This window comes from Propithecus coquereli, unplaced genomic scaffold (assembly GCF_000956105.1).
Source record: "Propithecus coquereli isolate 6110/MARCELLA unplaced genomic scaffold, Pcoq_1.0 Scaffold142, whole genome shotgun sequence".
Lineage (NCBI taxonomy): Eukaryota > Metazoa > Chordata > Mammalia > Primates > Indriidae > Propithecus > Propithecus coquereli.
In genome coordinates, this window is record NW_012138525.1 from 5,955,486 (window position 1) to 5,975,005 (window position 19,520).

At 41.7% G+C, this 19,520-nt stretch overlaps 2 protein-coding genes across 3 annotated transcripts in view; both read right to left on the reverse strand.

The window, feature by feature from the left end:
- The window catches only part of RALGPS1 (Ral GEF with PH domain and SH3 binding motif 1), a 305,604-nt gene extending 286,109 nt beyond the window's left edge, over positions 1-19,495 (reverse strand). For both annotated transcript variants that reach the window (XM_012639803.1, XM_012639805.1), the window contains exon 1: positions 19,447-19,495. The gene's annotated coding sequence lies outside the window, so the exon portion shown is untranslated. The remainder of the gene's footprint in view (positions 1-19,446) is intronic.
- On the reverse strand, positions 1,983-19,500 carry ZBTB34 (zinc finger and BTB domain containing 34). Its single transcript, XM_012639806.1, has 2 exons — positions 19,447-19,500; positions 1,983-3,507 (listed from the first exon to the last, which is right to left on the reverse strand). The coding sequence occupies exon 2, from the start codon at positions 3,495-3,497 to the stop codon at positions 1,983-1,985; it is 1,515 nt and encodes a 504-aa protein (XP_012495260.1). The 5' UTR covers positions 3,498-3,507; positions 19,447-19,500.
- Positions 19,501-19,520: the final 20 nt, after the last annotated feature.

Genomic DNA, 19,520 nt, shown 5'->3' on the forward strand with positions numbered 1-19,520 from the left:
GCACAGCTACCACCCCCGGGGGGTTATTACACAAGAAGGGCTTGAATGACTTTTTTCTTAAAAAAACAAAAACAAAAACAAAACAACAAAAACCCACCATTGGTATTTTAAGAGCCAAAAAAGCATGGAAAACCAGCAAACATCTATTTCTGTATGCCTTTAACTCCTAGCTTCTGAGGCTGGTCTTTCATTTCTGGTTTCTTTAGGTGGCTGCGCCATTCTCCTACGGAGACGCACTGGTTGTGGGTCTCAGAGCCCGGGTTCTCAGGCAGAGAGACTGAAGCACGGACATCCCACCAACAGCCTGCAACACGAACTCACCACCAAACTGCTCCCGAAATTACTCTCTGCCAGAACATACAGTACCAAAGCAATCTTGTAAAGACTGTTCGTATATGTGAACACAATCCAGAACTGAAGACACTTCCAAAAGTACTGATAAAACATTATTCAGACAGCATGTATTCAGACGGGTATGTTTTCATACAGTAATGTGTTTGCTGGCATATGCTTTTGAGGTCTCTTTTCAAGCTATGAACTCAAGAGAGGAAAACAACTGTAATCCACTATTACCATTAGATTTCACATTTTCTACAACTATACTGACCTAAAAGACATTTAACATAAAAATAGCACCACATGACCAAAAAAATGGTGACACACACAGATTTGGTGACACACTGAGTATCTCAGAGGGCTTTTTAACTGTTGGTTCTTTAAGCAGGAAACACTGAGTGGGGGAGCCACTGAGGCTCTCATTAGCACACACAATACTAAGATAGATATATTGCTTGCAATTCCCATAGAGTATAGCTTTACAAAAAATACAAATTCCAAGTTCTGCAGTTTCCGTGGGAACTGCATGTAGAAAAAGTTGCTGTGCACCTGAACTGGCTGTTTGAAAAAAGAAAGGGAAAAACAAAAAACGAAAAACAGAAAACCCACAACACTGCTTGGAGAATTCTGTAGACAAAACTACAAATCCCTTTCCTTTAGTGTGAGTACTAACTCATGGTAGAGAGCGATTCGATTTAGTTACCTGGTATGTATGTTTCTACAGTACGGAATGAAGGTAGATTTGTAGGCCAGTAAAAACCTTGAAAACCACTGCTCCTTTGGGGTTGGGTAATATAACACTACACTATGTAAAAAGGTCAGCACCACAGGTCGTCCAGCTTACCTGCTGGACAACTAACAAAAATTCCAAACGGTTTCCAATAGAGTTGAAGAAATTTTATGGCATTTGGTTTATGTATTTGTTATGAAGCAGAGCTATGAACACTGTGATTTGCTTTGCTTGCTTTTGGACACAATGATTAATATATATGAAAACCACTAACATTCTTTTGTAAGGGAAATGAAGGGGCAAAACCCTAACATATTAGGTAGGGATGAGACAGAGTCAAAAACCCTGTTCACATTGTATTAAATTATATATTCCTCTTACATTCACCTCAACCAGAATAAAATCAAATTTGATAATGTATATATACTATATATAATAATCACTTTATTATATATATATATATATATATATATATAAATTGTCTAACTACCCCCTAAAAGGAATTTTAAATTAGAAAAGGTTACTCATTTGTATCAGCTGACGGAATCCTAGTCTCTCTCCATGGAAATGCACTGCTGCCAGCACACACAATGAGAGAGAGATGCCTCTTGGCAGAGAATGGAGGGTCAACCAGTTAGCTAAATCACTGGCAGATTTTGGATTAAGAGTTCAGCCAAAGAGGAATACTGTCAGCCTGTGTTTTCCCTGGATGTGTTGCCCTTCATGCTTTGAGCTCCTTCGGGGAAGGAAGACGGGAAAGGATAAACACAATGAAGTGTTCCATCCAGAAACTTTAGAAAAACTGCCAAGAGACCAAGAGATTTCCAGATGGTTGAGAAAACCAAAGATTACAACAAAGCAAATCACAAATATGCATTGATTAATGTGCTTTGTTTGGGTGCACTTCTTTACCACCTTAATCGGGAGCGTCAGACACTGTGTGAATTTCCATCCGGGAATCTAGGGCCATCTCCGAGGCCGATGCATCATTTTCTAGTTTCTGTTCCACATACATATCTGTTCTCTCCGGGGACTCAATGCGACTCCTGACTTCGGTGACACCCGGGTGGTTTTTCCGCAGGTGCTGGTTGAGGGTACCTTGGAATGGAAAGCACTTCCCACAGATCTCACAGCGGAATGGTTTATCATCAGTATGGCCCCGGATGTGGTACTCCAGTTGGTCCTTCCGTGTGTACTTCTTCCCACAGAACTTGCACACAAAGGGGGTGATTCCCATATGGAGTCGCATGTGCCTGTCAAGGCTTCCTTTCTGGTTGAAGGACTTTCCACAGTAAATACAGATCAACCTCTCATTGTACGGGTACCAATGACCTCTTGCACTCCTCTCCCGGGGACTGCTCTCATACCCAGGGTTGTTCATCATGGCTTCACTGTCAGACCCCTGCACCAGGCCCTGCAGATCACTATGCAGGTGGACAGACAAAGCCCGCTTCTGGCGGGCACGCCCTCCTCGGAAACAGCTCAGCATGGACCTAGATGGGCTGGAATTACTCAAACTTCCAAAAGCGTCTGATACACTGGTTGGCTGTGAGGCTGCTTGGGAGTAGGAGTATGCATGCTGGAGCACAGAACCATAGGAGCCCACGTTCACTGCCACGACTTGTTCCCCGTCAACCATCTCGGTGTGGTACCCATCATCACCCAGGGAGGAGCTGTCGGAACAGCTGGGCCGGTCAGACTTCTCCATCTTCACTTTCACCTCGGTGATTTGGCTCTCCCTCACCAGCAGGTCCCCTTGCTCCTGGTCCCCCTCTATCTGAATCTCGTACTCAGAAACGCTCCCACTGCTCCCGCGGTCTGAGTGCCCCTCCTCCTGTAAGCGGCTGCGCAAAGCTTTGCTGGGGGTTGTCTCCATCCGGAGATCACCGCTTGCAGTGGGCTGCCGTCCCTGAGAGCAATATGGAGGGGAGATCTCAACTGGGTTGGCAAAGAAGCTGCTGTCTTTCACTCCATTACGACTCTCGGGATTCTCTTCAGCACCGACAGTAACAGAGTCGACATCTCCAACACTGATTTTCGAATGGATGCTCTCTAGGATCTGCGTGCACTTGTCAATGACACACTGCATCTGAAGAAAGCTGGCTGCAGTCAGAAAACTGACAACATCCTTTAGCTGCAAGGACATTCTTCCAGTGTAACAAAAAGAAAGCAACTGCTCGAACACATTCGGGTTTTTAATCACTGATATTGACAAGCCACTCATGGTACTTAATGCTGAATGGTCCCGGAAATATGGGGAGCTGGCAGCAAGGACTGCTTTGTGGGCTCGGAACGGCTGACCCTGAATGTGGACAATGATGTCACATAGTTTCCCTTGCAGGCGGAGTTCGTTTAGCTGGCTCAGAACGGTGCTGCTGTACTCGGGCACATCAAACTGAATAAAACTGCTGCTGTCCATTTCTACTGACATGAAGCGTACTCTGTGGAAAGAGAGAGTTTTCGTAATTCACCAAGGACTCCTGGCTAAGTGCAAGTGGCATAAATACAAGCTTACAACAACGATATCATGGTAGCTATAGAACCTCCTCTTACCTATTTTTACACTTTCATGTTTCAGTTAATGTACCTAAAGCCAAATAACTTAATGATCAATTAGCCTAGTACCTATCACAATTGCCTACCATGCATCTTGATGAAAAGCAAAACATTTAACACACAGTAGGGCTATTTCAGCTCTGATTGAGAAATTGGTATTCTTTTAGGAAAAATATTTCCCTATTTCACCTACTTTTGAGGATTTGAAGTACTTTGTAAAAAATTATTAAATGCATCTAAAGAATGTTCTGCTTTATTTGTATGTTTCTAATTGGTATTTTTCAAGTATAGAGCACATTAGATACAAGAATGGAGTAAACTCTTTTTAGTATTATTGTCTTGATTTGCATTTGTTTCCTTTCAGCTCTGCACACCTTTATATCCTTTTTGGGATGGTAATTCAGAGTTACAATGCTCAGTCTCTTTCAGTGAAGAGCTATTTTTAGACAGTAGGAGTAAAAAGAATGATGGACACACCAAAAGTGCATCATCCTCCACTAGTGCGCACAGCCCTGGCACACAGAGGACAAGTTTCCTTCCTCTTGCCTAGAATCTGAAGCACGGGATTGCTCAAAACTACTACTAGGCCGGGTGTGGTGGCTCACGCCTGTAATCCTAGCACTCTGGGAGGCCGAGGTGGGCAGATAGTTTGAGCTCACGAGTTCGAAACCAGCCTGAGCAAGAGCGAGACCCCGTCTCTACTAAAAATACAAAGAAATTAATTGGACAACTAAAAAAAATATACAGAAAAAAATTAGCCAGGCATGGTGGTGCGTGCCTGTTGTCCCAGCTACTCGGGAGGCTGAGGCAGAAGGATCGCTTGAGCCCAGGAGTGTGAGGTTGCTGTGAGCTAGGCTGATGCCACGGCATTCACTCTAGCCCGGGCAAAAAGAGTGAGACTCTGTCTCAAAAAAAAAAAAACTACTACTAAACTACATACATCCCAGGCTTCATTCTCTGACCAAAACATAACAAATCTAGATCTAACCATTATATTTGAGACTTAAAAACCCAACCAATGGAAATTTAAACACCTCTTATATAATATTAAATCAGAGAAAATAAAAAAGGAATAAAACTACCTAGAAAATGAGAAAACTCGCATAAAATCTGCAACAAGAAGGGTTTGGAAGTGAAGTTTACTTATGTCTTCAACTTACTTGAGAATATAAACCCAAAAAAGAGATGAATAGAGATGTGATAAAGCAAATATAGCAAAAAGTTAACAACTGTATAGTCTGGAGATGGTAGGTATTTGGGTATTTATTGTAAAATTCTCTCAGCTTTTCTATATGTTTGAAATTTTTCATAATGAAACGTTGGGGTTTTGAAAAAAACAACAACAAAAAACTGCAACAGGGAAGGTCAGTGCTTTAAAAGATTTTATCGGTAAACAATAAATACAAAAAATAAAAGAAATGACTCGAGTCAGGAGGTCAGAAAAGGAATAATAAATTAAACGCAAAGGGAGTAAGAAAATAATACAGAACAACAGTACATAATCACAGCGAAAGTCTTTAAATGTTAAGACAAGACAATGTGCAACTAAATCTAAGACTCCTGCAGGAAAGGATCAATCAGTTAGTGTGACTACATCATATCAGAATTTTTTTTATCATGTCAAAATTTGAGTTAAAACATTTTAGTCAAAGAGGAATACTGTGCCCTTATTTATCCTAGATTTATGATTGAAATCAATTTGAAATCTGTATGGAATGAACATATTTTTAGGATAACATAAATTGGCAGAACTAAGTAAGAAACAGAAGTGCCAAGGCACAAATGATCTTCAGGCCGTTCACACTATTCTAGATGCATGTAAAAACATTTAAAGCATCTCAGTTCATATGGCACAAATCTGATACCAGAAGATGACAAACAGCATAAAGAAGAAAACTGTCTACTTCATTTAAGTAAATAGATTTTAAAGTCCTAAGGGAAATACTAGCAAATGTAACCTATTAAAAGAACAATATATTATGACCAAGAAGGGCTGCTTCACAAATGTTAGGACAGCCACATGTTAGGAAACAGACAAATATAATTTGTAACATTAATAAGTCAAAGGAAAAAAAACCATATAATCATATGACCCATATGACCAAAATCACTACTATGCCAAAAATGCATTTGAGAAAGTTAAATGCCCTTTCAGAGTAAGGAAAAAAATACTCAATAAGCTAGAAACAGAACAATACTTTCTTAATATAGTAAACATTACCTACTGCAAACCAATGGCAACATTATCCTTAAAAGGGAAACATTATGTCTGCATTTCCAAAAATGTATTTAGTAGAACACACACCTATGAGCTACACTAATATCCTTACCTCCTAGGGATTAAAAAACACATTAGCATTATAAGCCATCTGAAAAGTCCTGCAGACAAGAATTCTGCTGACCTCAGCAGTTCCGCAAACTCATTTAACAGTGGAACTCTTCTCTCAAGGTACACATGTTAATATTCTAAAGAATCAGTGTTCCCTGGAGCACACTCTAGTAAACACTTTAGTAAAGGCATGGAAAGATACACAAGGTTGTCTTCCATCACTATTCTTCCTTAAAATTGTTCTGGAACTTCTAGACAAAGCAACAAGACAAGGGAAAATTAAGGCACATGGCCATTAAAGGAAAGGAGACAAAATTACTATTATATGCAGACAATTTACCCAGAAAACACAAGAGAATCACTTGAAAAATCTGTTAGAATCAGGATCTAATTAAGTGGAGGGTTTTTAAAAAATTGTACATAAAAAACAGGTAAGCTAATGACAACAAAATACAACCAACAATAAAGCAACAGAACTATAAACTATCTGGGGGAGGGAGGCTGGGTGCCATAGCTCACACCTGTAATCCCAGCACTTTGGGAGGCCAGGTGGGAGGATCGCCAGAACTGGAGGTTGTAGGGAGCTATGATCCCACCACTGCACTCCAATCTGGGCAACAAAGAGAGACCCTGTTTCTAAAAAAAATAAATAAATAAAAATAAAATAAAATATCTGAGAGGGGGATAAACTGAAAACAGGGTCAATAAGAAAAATATACTACTTTATAAGGACAAAAAACATGTCTAAATGAAGAGATATACCATGCTTCTGACATTCAATCTGAAGATTCAATGCTATCAAGATAGACAATTTCCCCCAAAATTAATGTATAAACACAATGCAGCCCACTGGAATATTTTCTAGAAACTTGACAAAATGATTTTAAAATTCACCTAGTACATTACTGTCCAACAGAAATATAAGCTACCACATGTGTAATTTAATGCTTTCTAGATTTTTTAAAAGTAAAAAAAAATATTTTACCCAATATATCTAAAACATTATCATGCAGCATGTAATCAATATTAGAAAGTTATGACATACTTTAAGTTCTTTTTTTTATACTAAGTCTTAGAAATCTGATTTGTATTTTACACATAGTGTGTGTCAATTTGGACTAACCACATTTTAAGTGCTCAATAGCCTCATGTGGCCAGTGCTACCAAACTGGACAGGGAAAATCTAGGGGAATAAATATTAAAGAAATTTTAGAAAAAGAAAAATACAGCCAAACCTATATCTGTAAGTTGTAAGTTAAAATGTACGATTAGGCCATAATTTACTTGGTAAGTGTGTACTGAATGTCCGACACTAGGCATCCAAGGGAGTTGTCATTCTCTCTAAATCATAGTAAGAGCAAGGATATATTTCATAATCAGGGAGTGCTGAGAGAAGGGCGCCTGAACAAATGCTATTTCAAATGAGACCTCCAGGCTGAGTGAAGGTTAGCCAGATACTGTGGGTGCTGGGGGTGCTGCGGGGAAACTGTCCAGACAGAAGGAGTCACAGGAAGGAAGGATGTGCTGGAAGTGTCCTGGCACAGCGGGAACAAGGCACGAGGGGAAGGGCAGAAGCCATATGAGGCTGTCAAGGTAGGTAGGAATCAGTCTGAGACAGCCTTGTGGGCCATTTCAAATCAGTAAGAAAGGAAGAATTATTGAAATAGATCCTGCTTAGAGAATTTGAATAAAGTTAGATCCCTTCCTCACAGAAGACCCCAAAATAACCTCTAAAAATTTCTTAGCATACAAAGATAGATGCTAGAAAAAATATAGGTTTAACTACAGAAATAAAACTTTTATATATCTAAAAATACTTTTTAGCAAAAAAAAAGACACAAACAAATTATAAAACATACTTACAACATACACAGTAGAGAAGTATAAGACTCTCACAAACCAATAAAAGCCAAATGTAACAATTAAAAATGTGTAAAGACTAAGAATAGATAGAATAGCTTGAAAAAAGAAATTAAAAAATAGCCTTTAAACATAGAGAAAAAAAATCTTCACAGCTTCAGTAAACAAATAAAAATTAACATGAAACACAATACTTCTTTCTCAAATTGGCAAAACTTAAAAAAAAAATACAACTCAAGTGGTCAAATGTTACCTATTCATTACAGCATTTTCATGACACAGGGTGTGTAAACACTGACTTTTGGAATGAAAAGGCACAAGGAAGATGGGTTCAGGCTTTTTAGAGGTGTGGACTCCTGGGCAAAAACCAGTAGAGAAAGGAAAGCAATAGAGCATTTCTGAAATAGGATGTAAGACTGAAAACAGCTTCCTAATGAGGTTTCCTCCTCCTGTGTGTGGCTTTTTCTCTTCCCAGAAAAGTGGAGAGCTACACTTGAAAGAAAATCACTGGGAGAAACGAAACACCATGATTAACACCTAAGAGAGGGATTCCATTTTTCTGCAAAATGAGAAAGGAAGTGCTTTGCTTTCCTCTCCCTTGCATTAACACTTCCTTTTGACAGTGACAATGAGATTCAAAGACTCCTCCCTAGAGCTGCTAACAAGCAACACTTCTGAATAAGAAGCTTCTAAATGACTGGCACATAGTGACCCTACAGTTAATTTCAGTCCTAGGCACATGATCAGGCTAAAGAGAGCGAAATACATAATCAATCAAAAGTTCTACATCTGATGACCAGATTTATCAGGTCCAGTGGTCCCGAGGTAGAGGAGGCCAGAACCTCTTGCAAGGACATCAAGTTCGAATATGATCCGCCCCCGTATAGGCAGTTTCCCAACATAGGCTACTGACTGGTTTCTTGCAAGTCTTAGTTTCTCCCCTGCATGGAGTGTCAGTGGGCCTAAACTTAAGTAACATTAATTTTTCTTTTTTTTTTCTTAACACAGTTCACATTCAACATTCTCAGGTGAGTAACATTAATTTTTAATTAATTTTATCTGTAAAATAAAATGTATGCATATGGCAGAATTTCAAATCATAGAACAGAAAACTATAAAGTGAATACCAAAACTCTCCCCAAGCCCCAGCTCCTCTTTCCAAAGATAATCACTGGCAGGAACGTTTGGGTGTTCTTTCAGAGAAAATTTTAAACATCTATCAGCATAAACTGTTCTGTATGGTGCTCTAAAGAAATGTATTTAATATACCTTAAAATCTTTCCATAGCAGCACATACTCATCAACCTCATTTGTTCCAACTTCATAGTATTCCATGGATGGCTATGTCGCAGTGTACTTAACAGTTCCCCATTAATACCAAAAACAGGAAACAATTTAAATAACCATTACAAACACAGAATAGCTACATATATATTACACACATCTTGGGTTTCTTTTGTAAGTAAATCTGTAGCCTCAACTCCTAGCAGAGAGGTTAGTAGGGTTAGTTTTTCATTTCAACTGGTAACTTCAAATTACCCTCTAAAAGGTGGCAGCAACTATCATTTCACCAGCAGAACAGGGAAGGGCCTGCGCCCCCATGACAATAGGTAACCTTTTCACGTTTGCCATGTAGATAGGTGAAGAATGGTACCTCATTGTTTTGATGTGTATTTATTTAATTACAAATGAGGTTGATATCTTTTCTCATGTTTAATGGCAATTTGTCCAAGTTTGTCCTTGAACTGTATATTCATATCCTTTGCCCATATTTGCCTTTTTTATTGAATTGTCAGAGCTCTTTGCAAATTAAGGAAATTAGCCTTTTGTCATATGTGCTGCAAGTATTAGATTTAATTGCAATCACTAAATGGCATACTGACTGGGAATTTAAATTATTTTTACTACATTTATAGGAAATACTCATTCAATATCAATCTCCTGCATACGCAAAACCAGAGGGAATTCAAAGATGAGTAAGAGTCCCAGTCTTGCAGTTTGACACAGGCTTAATGCAGATTCCTCCCCACTCAAAGAGATATGGGAATGGAATTCATTTCTGATAATGCAGAGTAGTGATTTATATTAGTTTTCATTTAGATTAAGTTTGCAGCTGCTTCAGAAAACAATAATGAATTTGATTATTACACTCACTAAAAACATCAGAATCACTATTCTTTAATTCAGCAGATTAATCATAGGTCTTTCTGCCACATTAGGCAAAAAACCACGCATAAACCAGACATTTACATTGCAGCATTTTCATTTAAAAAGCAAGCACACATAAACTGGATGTTTTTCTTTACCATTAATACTTACTTTAACAATACTCATTTTGTTTTCATTTATAAAATCTATACTCTGGATAAGAATGTGAAATACATCTTTTGAAAAAGACATGGAGGGGACTTCACTGAAATGGTCTGTTGGGAAGTTCAGCATTGTCAGTTCCTCAAACTTCACAGGCCTCTCTGCTCACTCGACCAAAGAGAAGACAATCTTCCTGCTCTTTCAATTTCTTTAATTTCTTACCTAGAATTCTTACCTTCTTATAAAGAAAGAATAATTTCACGCCCATGGAAGCAGCTTTCACCTCACACACCTGCGTGAACACTGGAAGGAGCACCTCTGACATGGGCAGTCCCCTTCTCCTGCTTCCACATGCCAGCCCCCACGCCCACCAGCAACTGTAAAAGGGGACGACTGCCCCCTCCCACCACACCTCTCAGCATCCCCCACTTACTTGGGGAAGTCCCTCCACCACCACCATCACCAGCCACCACTTACTGAATGCATGACGTCTGCCAGGCATGTTGTAATGGCTTAGTAGGCTTTATGTCTCTGAATCCTCTAGACCTTTCCCCATAAGGCAGGTGCAATTACCCCCATTTTAGAGATGAGGAAACTGAGCCTCCAAGAGGATGACTTTCCCAGGACTGTTTTGCAGTCTGCCCACCTAGGCCCCTATATAGGTGGACAGAATAGCTGGGCCAGAGGAAGGAGGTAAGAAGGAGCTGAGGAAAAGGCAGGAGGAGAAGCAAGCTTGTCCTAGGTGACATTCCTGCCCTTGGGAGGTGGGCAGGGAAAGGGATGGGAATGGGAACAGGGGCAAACATCCTCCTATTGCTGTCCAGGGTGGAAGAGGGCTAATAAGGGCATTTTAATAATAGCCATCAAAATTACAAATGCACACCCCCTGTGACCAAGCAATTTCAGCCCAAGAAATTTACTATAGCCCCCTCTTTCTAGATCAAAATCTCTCTCTTTTCTAGATAAAATCACCACTAGGGCTATGAGCAGAAACAAAGTTCCAGGTTGGCCCCACAGTTGAAGTGTATTATGCCTTCCATATCCACAGCTATTACCCTCTTTTCCCCCTCAGAGCCCCTTACCCTGGCTCATTTTACCTGCTTTAGATAAAAAGCTATCTTTCTATGCTAAAGCCTCAATTAATTAGAAACCACAGATCTAGGGCTCAAGTAAACTAGTCCTTTTGGTGTCTGAAGGTGAAAGTCACAGAGAGCAGATGCTGCCAAGACGACACAGGATTCAGCCCAAGTTCAAAAGAACTCAAAGTAACGCTGAGATGGAGGTTCTGAGAAAGAGAGCAAACTGCAAGGGGCTACCTAGGACTGATCACGCAGCGAGGAAGCCGAGTCTGAAAGCCCCGGAGGACAGCACTCAAGGAAGCCGAACCAGCAAGGTGAGCACAGGGGAAAGCGAGCAGCTTCGGGAAGAAAACAGACACAGGCAGTGGAGGTACAGCTGACTGGGCAAGCGGAGGAGGGAGGCCACTCACACAGTGAGGCACTGTGGGCACAGCTACAGGGAGAGTGCTGCTGGCCTGTAAATTACCATTCGAGCCAGCCTGGGACACGCCGCCCACAGACCTGAAGTGAAAAGTAAGGAGAGGGCTCTAGAAACAAACGCACACACATGCTCTGAAAAGAAAAATAAAGTCTGATGCAAGACCAAATGACAATAGGCTAAGTAAGCTACTTGAAATCGGCAAGGTCCCATTCCAAAAGCTACAGAACACATCCACTGAACCCATGCATCAGGACAAGTCACTGCTCTGAAATGCACCAAACAAGGGAATGATACACCTCATCTAGATTCCAAAGCTTCCTAAGAATAAAACACACTTTACCTGAAGGAGCTTTAGAACAAAAAGCCACTTTGCAAAGACAGGGAAAGCAGAAGACCATCATCTCACATTCGCTGCTGATCCCGAGAAGGTGAACGGCAACCAGGGACTCGAGCCCCAGCTCTTCCTTTCCCCCTGCTCTGGCAAGAAGGTAACAAATGCCCTTATATATGATAGCACTGCAGGGTCACATAAAATAAAATGCCCATCAGTGGAAAACGGTTCCTCGAGTTTTCAAAGGTATTGCATGTTTACCGATTTCTTGTAAATCACCAGGGAATGTATGGAGAATCTTATGATTTTCCACTTAATGCCATTATATTTTTATGCCAGTATTTTTATAAGACTTGATTATGAGCAAAAAATAACTAAAAGAAAATATGCATGAATTTATTTATAATATTGACATAAAGGCCTTTCTAAGCATGACATAAATCCTAGAAGCCCCAAAGGCAAAGACAAATTTGACAACATAAAAGTATATAAAAAAAAAAAAAAAAACCCTCTTTCCAAAAAGCCAAAAGATAAATGACATAGTGAGGGAAAATATATCCATATTTGACAAAGGACTATTTTCCAAATTCCTTAATTTATAAATCAAATTAGGCTGACACAAAAAAAACTCTATGGAAGAATGGGCAAAGGATATAAACAGTTAAAAAAAAAAGACAAATGACAAAAAGAATATGAAAAGATGTTGGATGTTTAACTTTATTCATGATTAAAGACATTTGAATTACAAAAAGAATAATGAGATACCATTTTTAACCTAACAGCCATGCACACATTTTAAAAGAGTTGGCAAGTATAATCTCAAGGGATAATTTGATAATATGTTATCAAAGGTATTTACCTTTTGGTCCACAAGTAATGGCTAGGAATTGAGCCTACAAATATACAGTACCTACAAAAGTATATTAAGGTATGTGTAACAAGGATGTCCACCACGCACTTTTCTTTGCTATAGGAAAAACAAAACCAAAACCACCACCCCAAAAGGAGACCGGTTTTTAAAAAAAATGAAATGCTATGCAGCCATTAAAAAGAACAGATAGATTTGCATGCTTAAATATGAAAAGAGCTCTATGACTTAGCCCAAAACAGCACGACGTATGTATGCATTTTTGTGATTCCCTTCATGTACATTTCGTACAAGAATAGCTATATACTGCTGTACTTATTCTGGAAGGAATTGCATGATCCTATTAATGGCAGTCACTTTTGGGAAGAAGGACTAAAAACTGGGGAGAGGGAAGGGAAAAGATTTTATTTTATACCTTTCGAATTTTTTTATTACATAGCTGTATTATTCTCACTAAAAGTTTTTTTTAAGACATGTAGGTTTTTACCTAAATATGTATGTTTTAAACCAATGAATCTAGAGGAGAAAGATGGGCTGCAAATGTATAATTATTATATCAAGCAGACAGTTACAAAGGCAGAAAACAAAGAACTATGAAGAATAATAAGATGGGGCCAAGTGCGGTGGTTCATGCCTGTAATCCTAGCACTCTGGGAGGCCGAGGCGGGCAGATTGTTTGAGCTCAGGAGTTCGAAACCAGCCTGAGCAAGAGCGAGACCCCGTCTCTACTAAAAATAGAAAGAAATTAATCAGACAACTAAAAATATATAGAAAAAAATAGCCGGGCATGGTGGCGCATGCCTGTAGTCCCAGCTACTCGGGAGGCTGAGGCAGAAGGATCGCTTGAGCCCAGGAGTGTGAGGTTGCTGTGAGCTAGGCATGACGCCATGGCACTCACTCTAGCCCGGGCAAAAAGAGTGAAGCTCTGTCTCAAAAAAAAAAAAAGAATAATAAGACTGATTACTTTTGACCAAAAAAGATTTTTTAAAAATCAAAATAGAACAAAGAAAAACTTCACGGTGGAAGATATTTTTGAACAGGGTCTTGCATTTCAAATGAAACAGAAAGAACACTCCAGACAGAAAGAATGGCAGGAGCAGAGCACAGCAGAGCGAAATGTACAGTATCTGAGGTCTAGCGAGCAGTAGAGAGGGGCCAGGGCTCAGGGACAGGGAGGGACATGGAAAGGGGAGGCCACAGTTGGAAGGCAGAGGGCTGTGGACACTCGGTTAGAGAACTCAAACTGAATCCTGGAGGTAGCCAACGTGAACATGAGTCCTAAGAAGGAATCAACAGCACTTAGAGACTGAGGCATGATAACCACTCTGGGAGGCAAGTTAGCTTAGCCAGGACAAGCGGAGTTTAGGCTGCCCACTGGGTAGTGGGAAATATGGGGCTGGAGCTGGAGAGAAACATGAGACCTGGAAGTACTGACTGTACTAACTGAGCATCCCTGTGGTAAGATGAGGTTACTCAGGAGGAGAAAACAGAAAAGAGATGGCTGAAAACAGGAAAGGTATATACTCCTATAAGAAGTACCGTAACATAGTATCTGATGAAGGAGGTAACATCCACATCTAGCCCTCTCCTAAAACATCATTTCCACTGACTTAATTAAAATTCCGCATCACGCATTCTGTTAAGCTAGGAGAAAAATGAACAATGAAAAATAGTGACATCCTCTCACACTGCTGACCCATTCTGAAGAGAACCTAAAGATGAGAAGTGACTCCTAAACGTTACCTGGGCAAAACACCCACGTGTTGAAATCCCCTCTGCAACATTCTTGGGTACAGCCCTGAAACTGTCTCCCCATGATGACAACCAGAACAAAAGTAAAAGTGTGTAAAACTAAGCAATTAGAGATGTGCTGCCCTTGTGAGCCTCCCACGCTGCTGAGCTTTCATGCTCTGGGTGGTGAGCTCTCCGAGGGCAGGAGCTGTGCCCAGCGCCCAGCAGCGTGTCTGGCACAGGGAAGCGCTCAGTACATGTCAGCTGATGCAACCTAAACGGAGCTGGGAGCTCAAAATTCATAGACTGCCACTATAGCCGCACACTCAGCCCTCAACTTTTCCTTCTGAAGACCCCAGAGATGTAGGATAGTCTCTGCCAATAGGCAAAATCTAACAAGGTAACTTATTCCCACCTAACCTATAAACACTCTAATTTGCTCCACAATATGCTACATTTTGTTTAAAAATACCCAGTTACACTTCCAAGAAAAGAAAGGAAAGTTATAAATTTGGAAGTTGTTTAAGGCAACAGGAGGTACCTATTATTCTCAATCAAGATGCTCAAGGTTTCAAAGCCAGATTTGCACCTGCTGGCTTTAGTCACTTGCTGATACCCGAGGCACAGCCCAAACTAGGCTTTCTCCGTCAGGCACTGGAAACCTGAAGATCCCTAACTTTCATTCTCATACAAAAAGTCATGGAAAAGACCACAGATTGAAGCACTAGAGACGAAAGACAGGCATGGTAACAGCAGTAACAACTATATAAAAATAACTTTTCTAGGTATTTCTGCCTGGGTCTAGATTAAAACTAAAATTGAGCTGTCATGAGTTACAATCTAATCCTTTAGAAAGCAGTAGCCAAATAACACCAGGGCTGCATGAAACATTCTGGTGCTGAAACCCAATGCAAGAAAAAAAAATAAATAAAATGGCATTCTGTGATGGATATTCATGAAGCACTCATCCTAATTTAAAAGAAAACAAGTTTAGAGTTCTTACTGCATTAATTCATGTGAGCCTGAAAGAACATTTTTATCCAAACTGTTACATTTCCTACCAAGGCGTTAACATTCTCCAGGTCTGCTCAGACACACTAATTCTGAGAGGGTGCAATTTGTCTTTTAGTTAATGCAAAACATCATCAGAAGCTTCTTCTGAGCCTTCTAAGCAGGAGAGGAACAGCCTCTTTAACTTTATAACAATGATAAGGTCTAACAATTACTGAGCCCCTGCTGTGCATAGTATGCTAAGTAAGGTCTTTACCTGCTCACTGAACCTTTGTCACAACACTGAGATGGAGGCTGCAATTATCCCCATTCTACAGATGAGGAAACAAACTCAGAGACTAAGAAACTTTCCCAAGGTCACTCAGCTAATGACTGGCTGAGCCAGGATTTGGACCTAGATTTCTCAGTCTCCAGAGTCACAGCTCACGTCCTATAAGAGTAAGATTTTAATCCAGGGATATTAGTGAGATGCAGGGTTTTTACTGGTGCTGGATTCTTACTGATCAACTCCAAGTGGAAAGAGAATTCTCACTGAAGGATGTACCACCACACAAATAAAGTCAGGCTGGGTTTGACACGGTAATAATTAAGCAGTCACAATATGTGGTACTTCTGAGTGGTTTGCAGCCATTTCTCTGCAAAAGGTCCATTCTTTTTACTTCTGTCGGTGAAGTAGGCAAAAAGATGATTCAAATTCTAACCACGAATTGTAAGGATTTGTTTCACGTAAAAGAAAAAGCTTTCTTAAGGCAAAGAACTCAAAAGAAAAATATTAAGGAGTAGCATCTTATCTGCTTACTGCTGGCATTTCAGGGGCACTGGACCTGGAAAATACATTAAGTCCCACCTCTTATAACAAAAGGATTAGAAAAGCTCACCTTGAACTGCATTCTTCCATGAGGTTTTCCGTGCCATCAACATCAACCAGAAAATAAGCATGAGAAATTTAACTGCATACAGTTGATGACCTTCACTAAGCTAAATTCACTAAGCAGTTTGTCAGCTACAAAACATTAAATGGACACAATTAAGAAGTTTGAAAAACATTAATCAGAATTTAAACTAAAGTAACATGAAAATTAATGGGAATAAAACATAATGACGGCATTCTAGATGCATGCAACTGACATTGCTGACAAGTGCTTCAGCTGGAAGGCAAAGGTGGGATAGAGAGACATGCAGAAATCCACACCTCAGGGGTACACACAGTTCAGCCGCCTATCATTTCCCCACCTTGATAAATGGACACTCAATAACAATAATGATGAAAATGTATTAAGCAGTTAGGTGCTGCAAATGTTGATATTTCCTTTGTATACCGTTTTCATTTTAAAACTCATTAGCAACCCTATGAAATGGATCTTACTATCCCCTATACTACAAATAAGAAAACAGAGGCTCAGAGACATTAGACAAATTGCTCAAGTTCACACAGCTATCAAGTAGTCTTGCTGGGATTCAAAACCAGGTCTGAATCCAAAGCTGATGTTCTTTCCCCACAGCCACTAACCGAAGAATTACATGGCTTTTTTCTTTCCCCATGATCAGAAGTAAACATTTTAAAGTCTCAAAGATTTGTGCTTTCTGCTCCACCTTGAATAGCAACATTATTATTAGTTATATATAACAGAAAAAACTGATAAGCAATAACAGCTTCTCCTTAAAAAAAAAAAAAGTGGTTTACCAACAAAAATCAGGAAGTATTTGAGTACCTAAAAGTCCAGCTCCAGTATTAGATACTGTAAGAGCTCTGAAAGTATTAAGATACAATGCTCTCAAAAAAACTCTCACTCCAGTTGGGACAAGAACAAGTTCAACAACCAAGGAACGAACAAGTGCTAAATCCAAGTGCCACAAAGGCATGGGGGTAGGGCAGTCAGGGAACACCCTCTGGAGGAAGTATATCTTCAGCGAGGGCTTGAAGGAAGTGAAATGGAGAATTTGCACAGAGGAGAAGAAAAAGGAGGCCAGTACTTTAGAAGGGGAAACAACAAGAGCAAAGCCCCAAAGGCAGTAATTAATAAACTCCCTCCTGCAGGGGACAGAGGTGAAGGAGGAGAAGCAGGTAATAAGGTTCAGCTAGGTGGGGTGGGACCAAACCAAGGAGAGCCTTGAAAAGACAGGGTGACAATGGATGGACACAACATGGCAGGCAAGAGGATACATACACTCAGCTTTGAATGGTGGGTGTAAGTGCCATGGCCTTCTAGCTGATCTTCCTCCTGGCCTCTAGCCTCTCCCTTCCTCCTTTGGCAATTGAACTGCCCCTTGTCTCCTATGGCCCACCAACGCCTTTAGTATAGTTTCAACTTTGGCCTAGTGTTCAAGTTCTTTCAGGAACTTGTGCCAACCAATCTTTCCTCCCACTCCCCTCCCATATGAACCCTTCTCCACCAGGAGACCAGTCTATTCACTAACTCCATATGATCACTGGGCCTGATTCCTCTTTTCCTATCTGAATCTTACTCATCCTTTAACACCCAGCTCAAATCCCGCTCCCTCACTAAGCCCTTCCTGACCACCCGGCCTACAGTGACCTTCTTAATTCTACAGCACACAGCCTTGTTTCATCAAAATTACCTCTTTGCAGGTAATATCTCAGCCCCCAGTGTAAAGCTGCTTGGAGACCATAAGTGTGCGAAATTTCTACTACCTTCCCCCACAACATGGAACAGTATCTTGACATCTAAGAAGCAAGCAAGCACTCAACTATTTTTTGACTTCCTATAGTAAGTTTGGCGTTAGCATAAAGGAAGGAGGGGGAAGGGGGGAACCTCTGGAGTCAGAGACCCGCTAAGAAGCTGTTGCAATAATCCAGATGTGAAGCAAAGAGGGCCTGGACTAGGGAACAAAGAGAAAATGAACAAATATAAACAACAAAAAATGCTGCATACAAAAACTCAGCAGAATGTGATTAACTCCTACTAGGGACAAAAGCAAGGATGAATGATAATTAAGGTAAGGTTTAGAAAACACTTCTTGGAATCATTTTAAAGCCTGTCTGAAACAAAGTGTATTAAGTGGCTAAAAAAGTCCACATTGGCAAAGTCTTCAGTGAAACTGACCAGAACCTGGAACCAGGGACAGCCCTTCCAATTTCAGACGCACACGGAATGGTAGAGCTGGAAGGGTCCTTATAGAGCTAATCTAAACCCTCAATGATCTCATGGGGAAACTGAGACCCTGTGTGCTACAGACTTGCTGAAAGCCTCAAGGCAGACTCCCAGTCGGTGCCCCTCCAAAAAGCACAGCCGCTTAGCCTGGAAGGGCACTGTTTACACCCCCAGGTCAGCCCCAGCCCAGCCCTCCGTAATGGCAGGACCAACTAAGCGCGAGAGTGACCATGGAGACGTCTGGGGCCAAGCACAACGCGTCGCCGCCGCCTGTTTACCTGGCTGTTGCGTGAGGCAGCGGTTCCCTTCCAGCCGCCCACAGGGCCGACCCCCCCGGCCGGGCCCGGCTGTCCAGGGGACTCGACCATCTGGACCCCCACGTACAAAAGGGAGCGCTCCCAGGGCAAGGGGCCCGGAAGCTGGGGAGCCCGAGACGCCCGGGGCGGAGGCTGGAGAGCCCGGGGCAGCCGCTGGAGCGCGACCCTCGGCCGGGCCAGCGGCGCCCGGACTCTAAAGTCGAGTGCGGTTGGCCCCTCGGGGGCGCGCGCCTGGCCCCAGCAGGTGCCCAGGGCCTCCCGACCCCGCCCGGCCTCGGCTCCCGCCCGTGCCGGCCGCCCGCCCACCCTCCGGCCCGCGGGACTGACCAGGCGCGGAGGCGCCCGCCCCGCCGCGCCCAGAGGGAGCCGGACAGCGGTCCTGGAGCTGCCCCTGGCCCCGCCGCCCCGCCCGCGCCTCGCCCGCTGCTCGCCGCCCCCGGCCAGCGCGCCTCACCTGCTCAGAGCGCAGCGCTCACATCGCCCGCCCGCGGCGCCCCCTCCGCCGCCGCCGGCGCCAGGCCCGTCCCC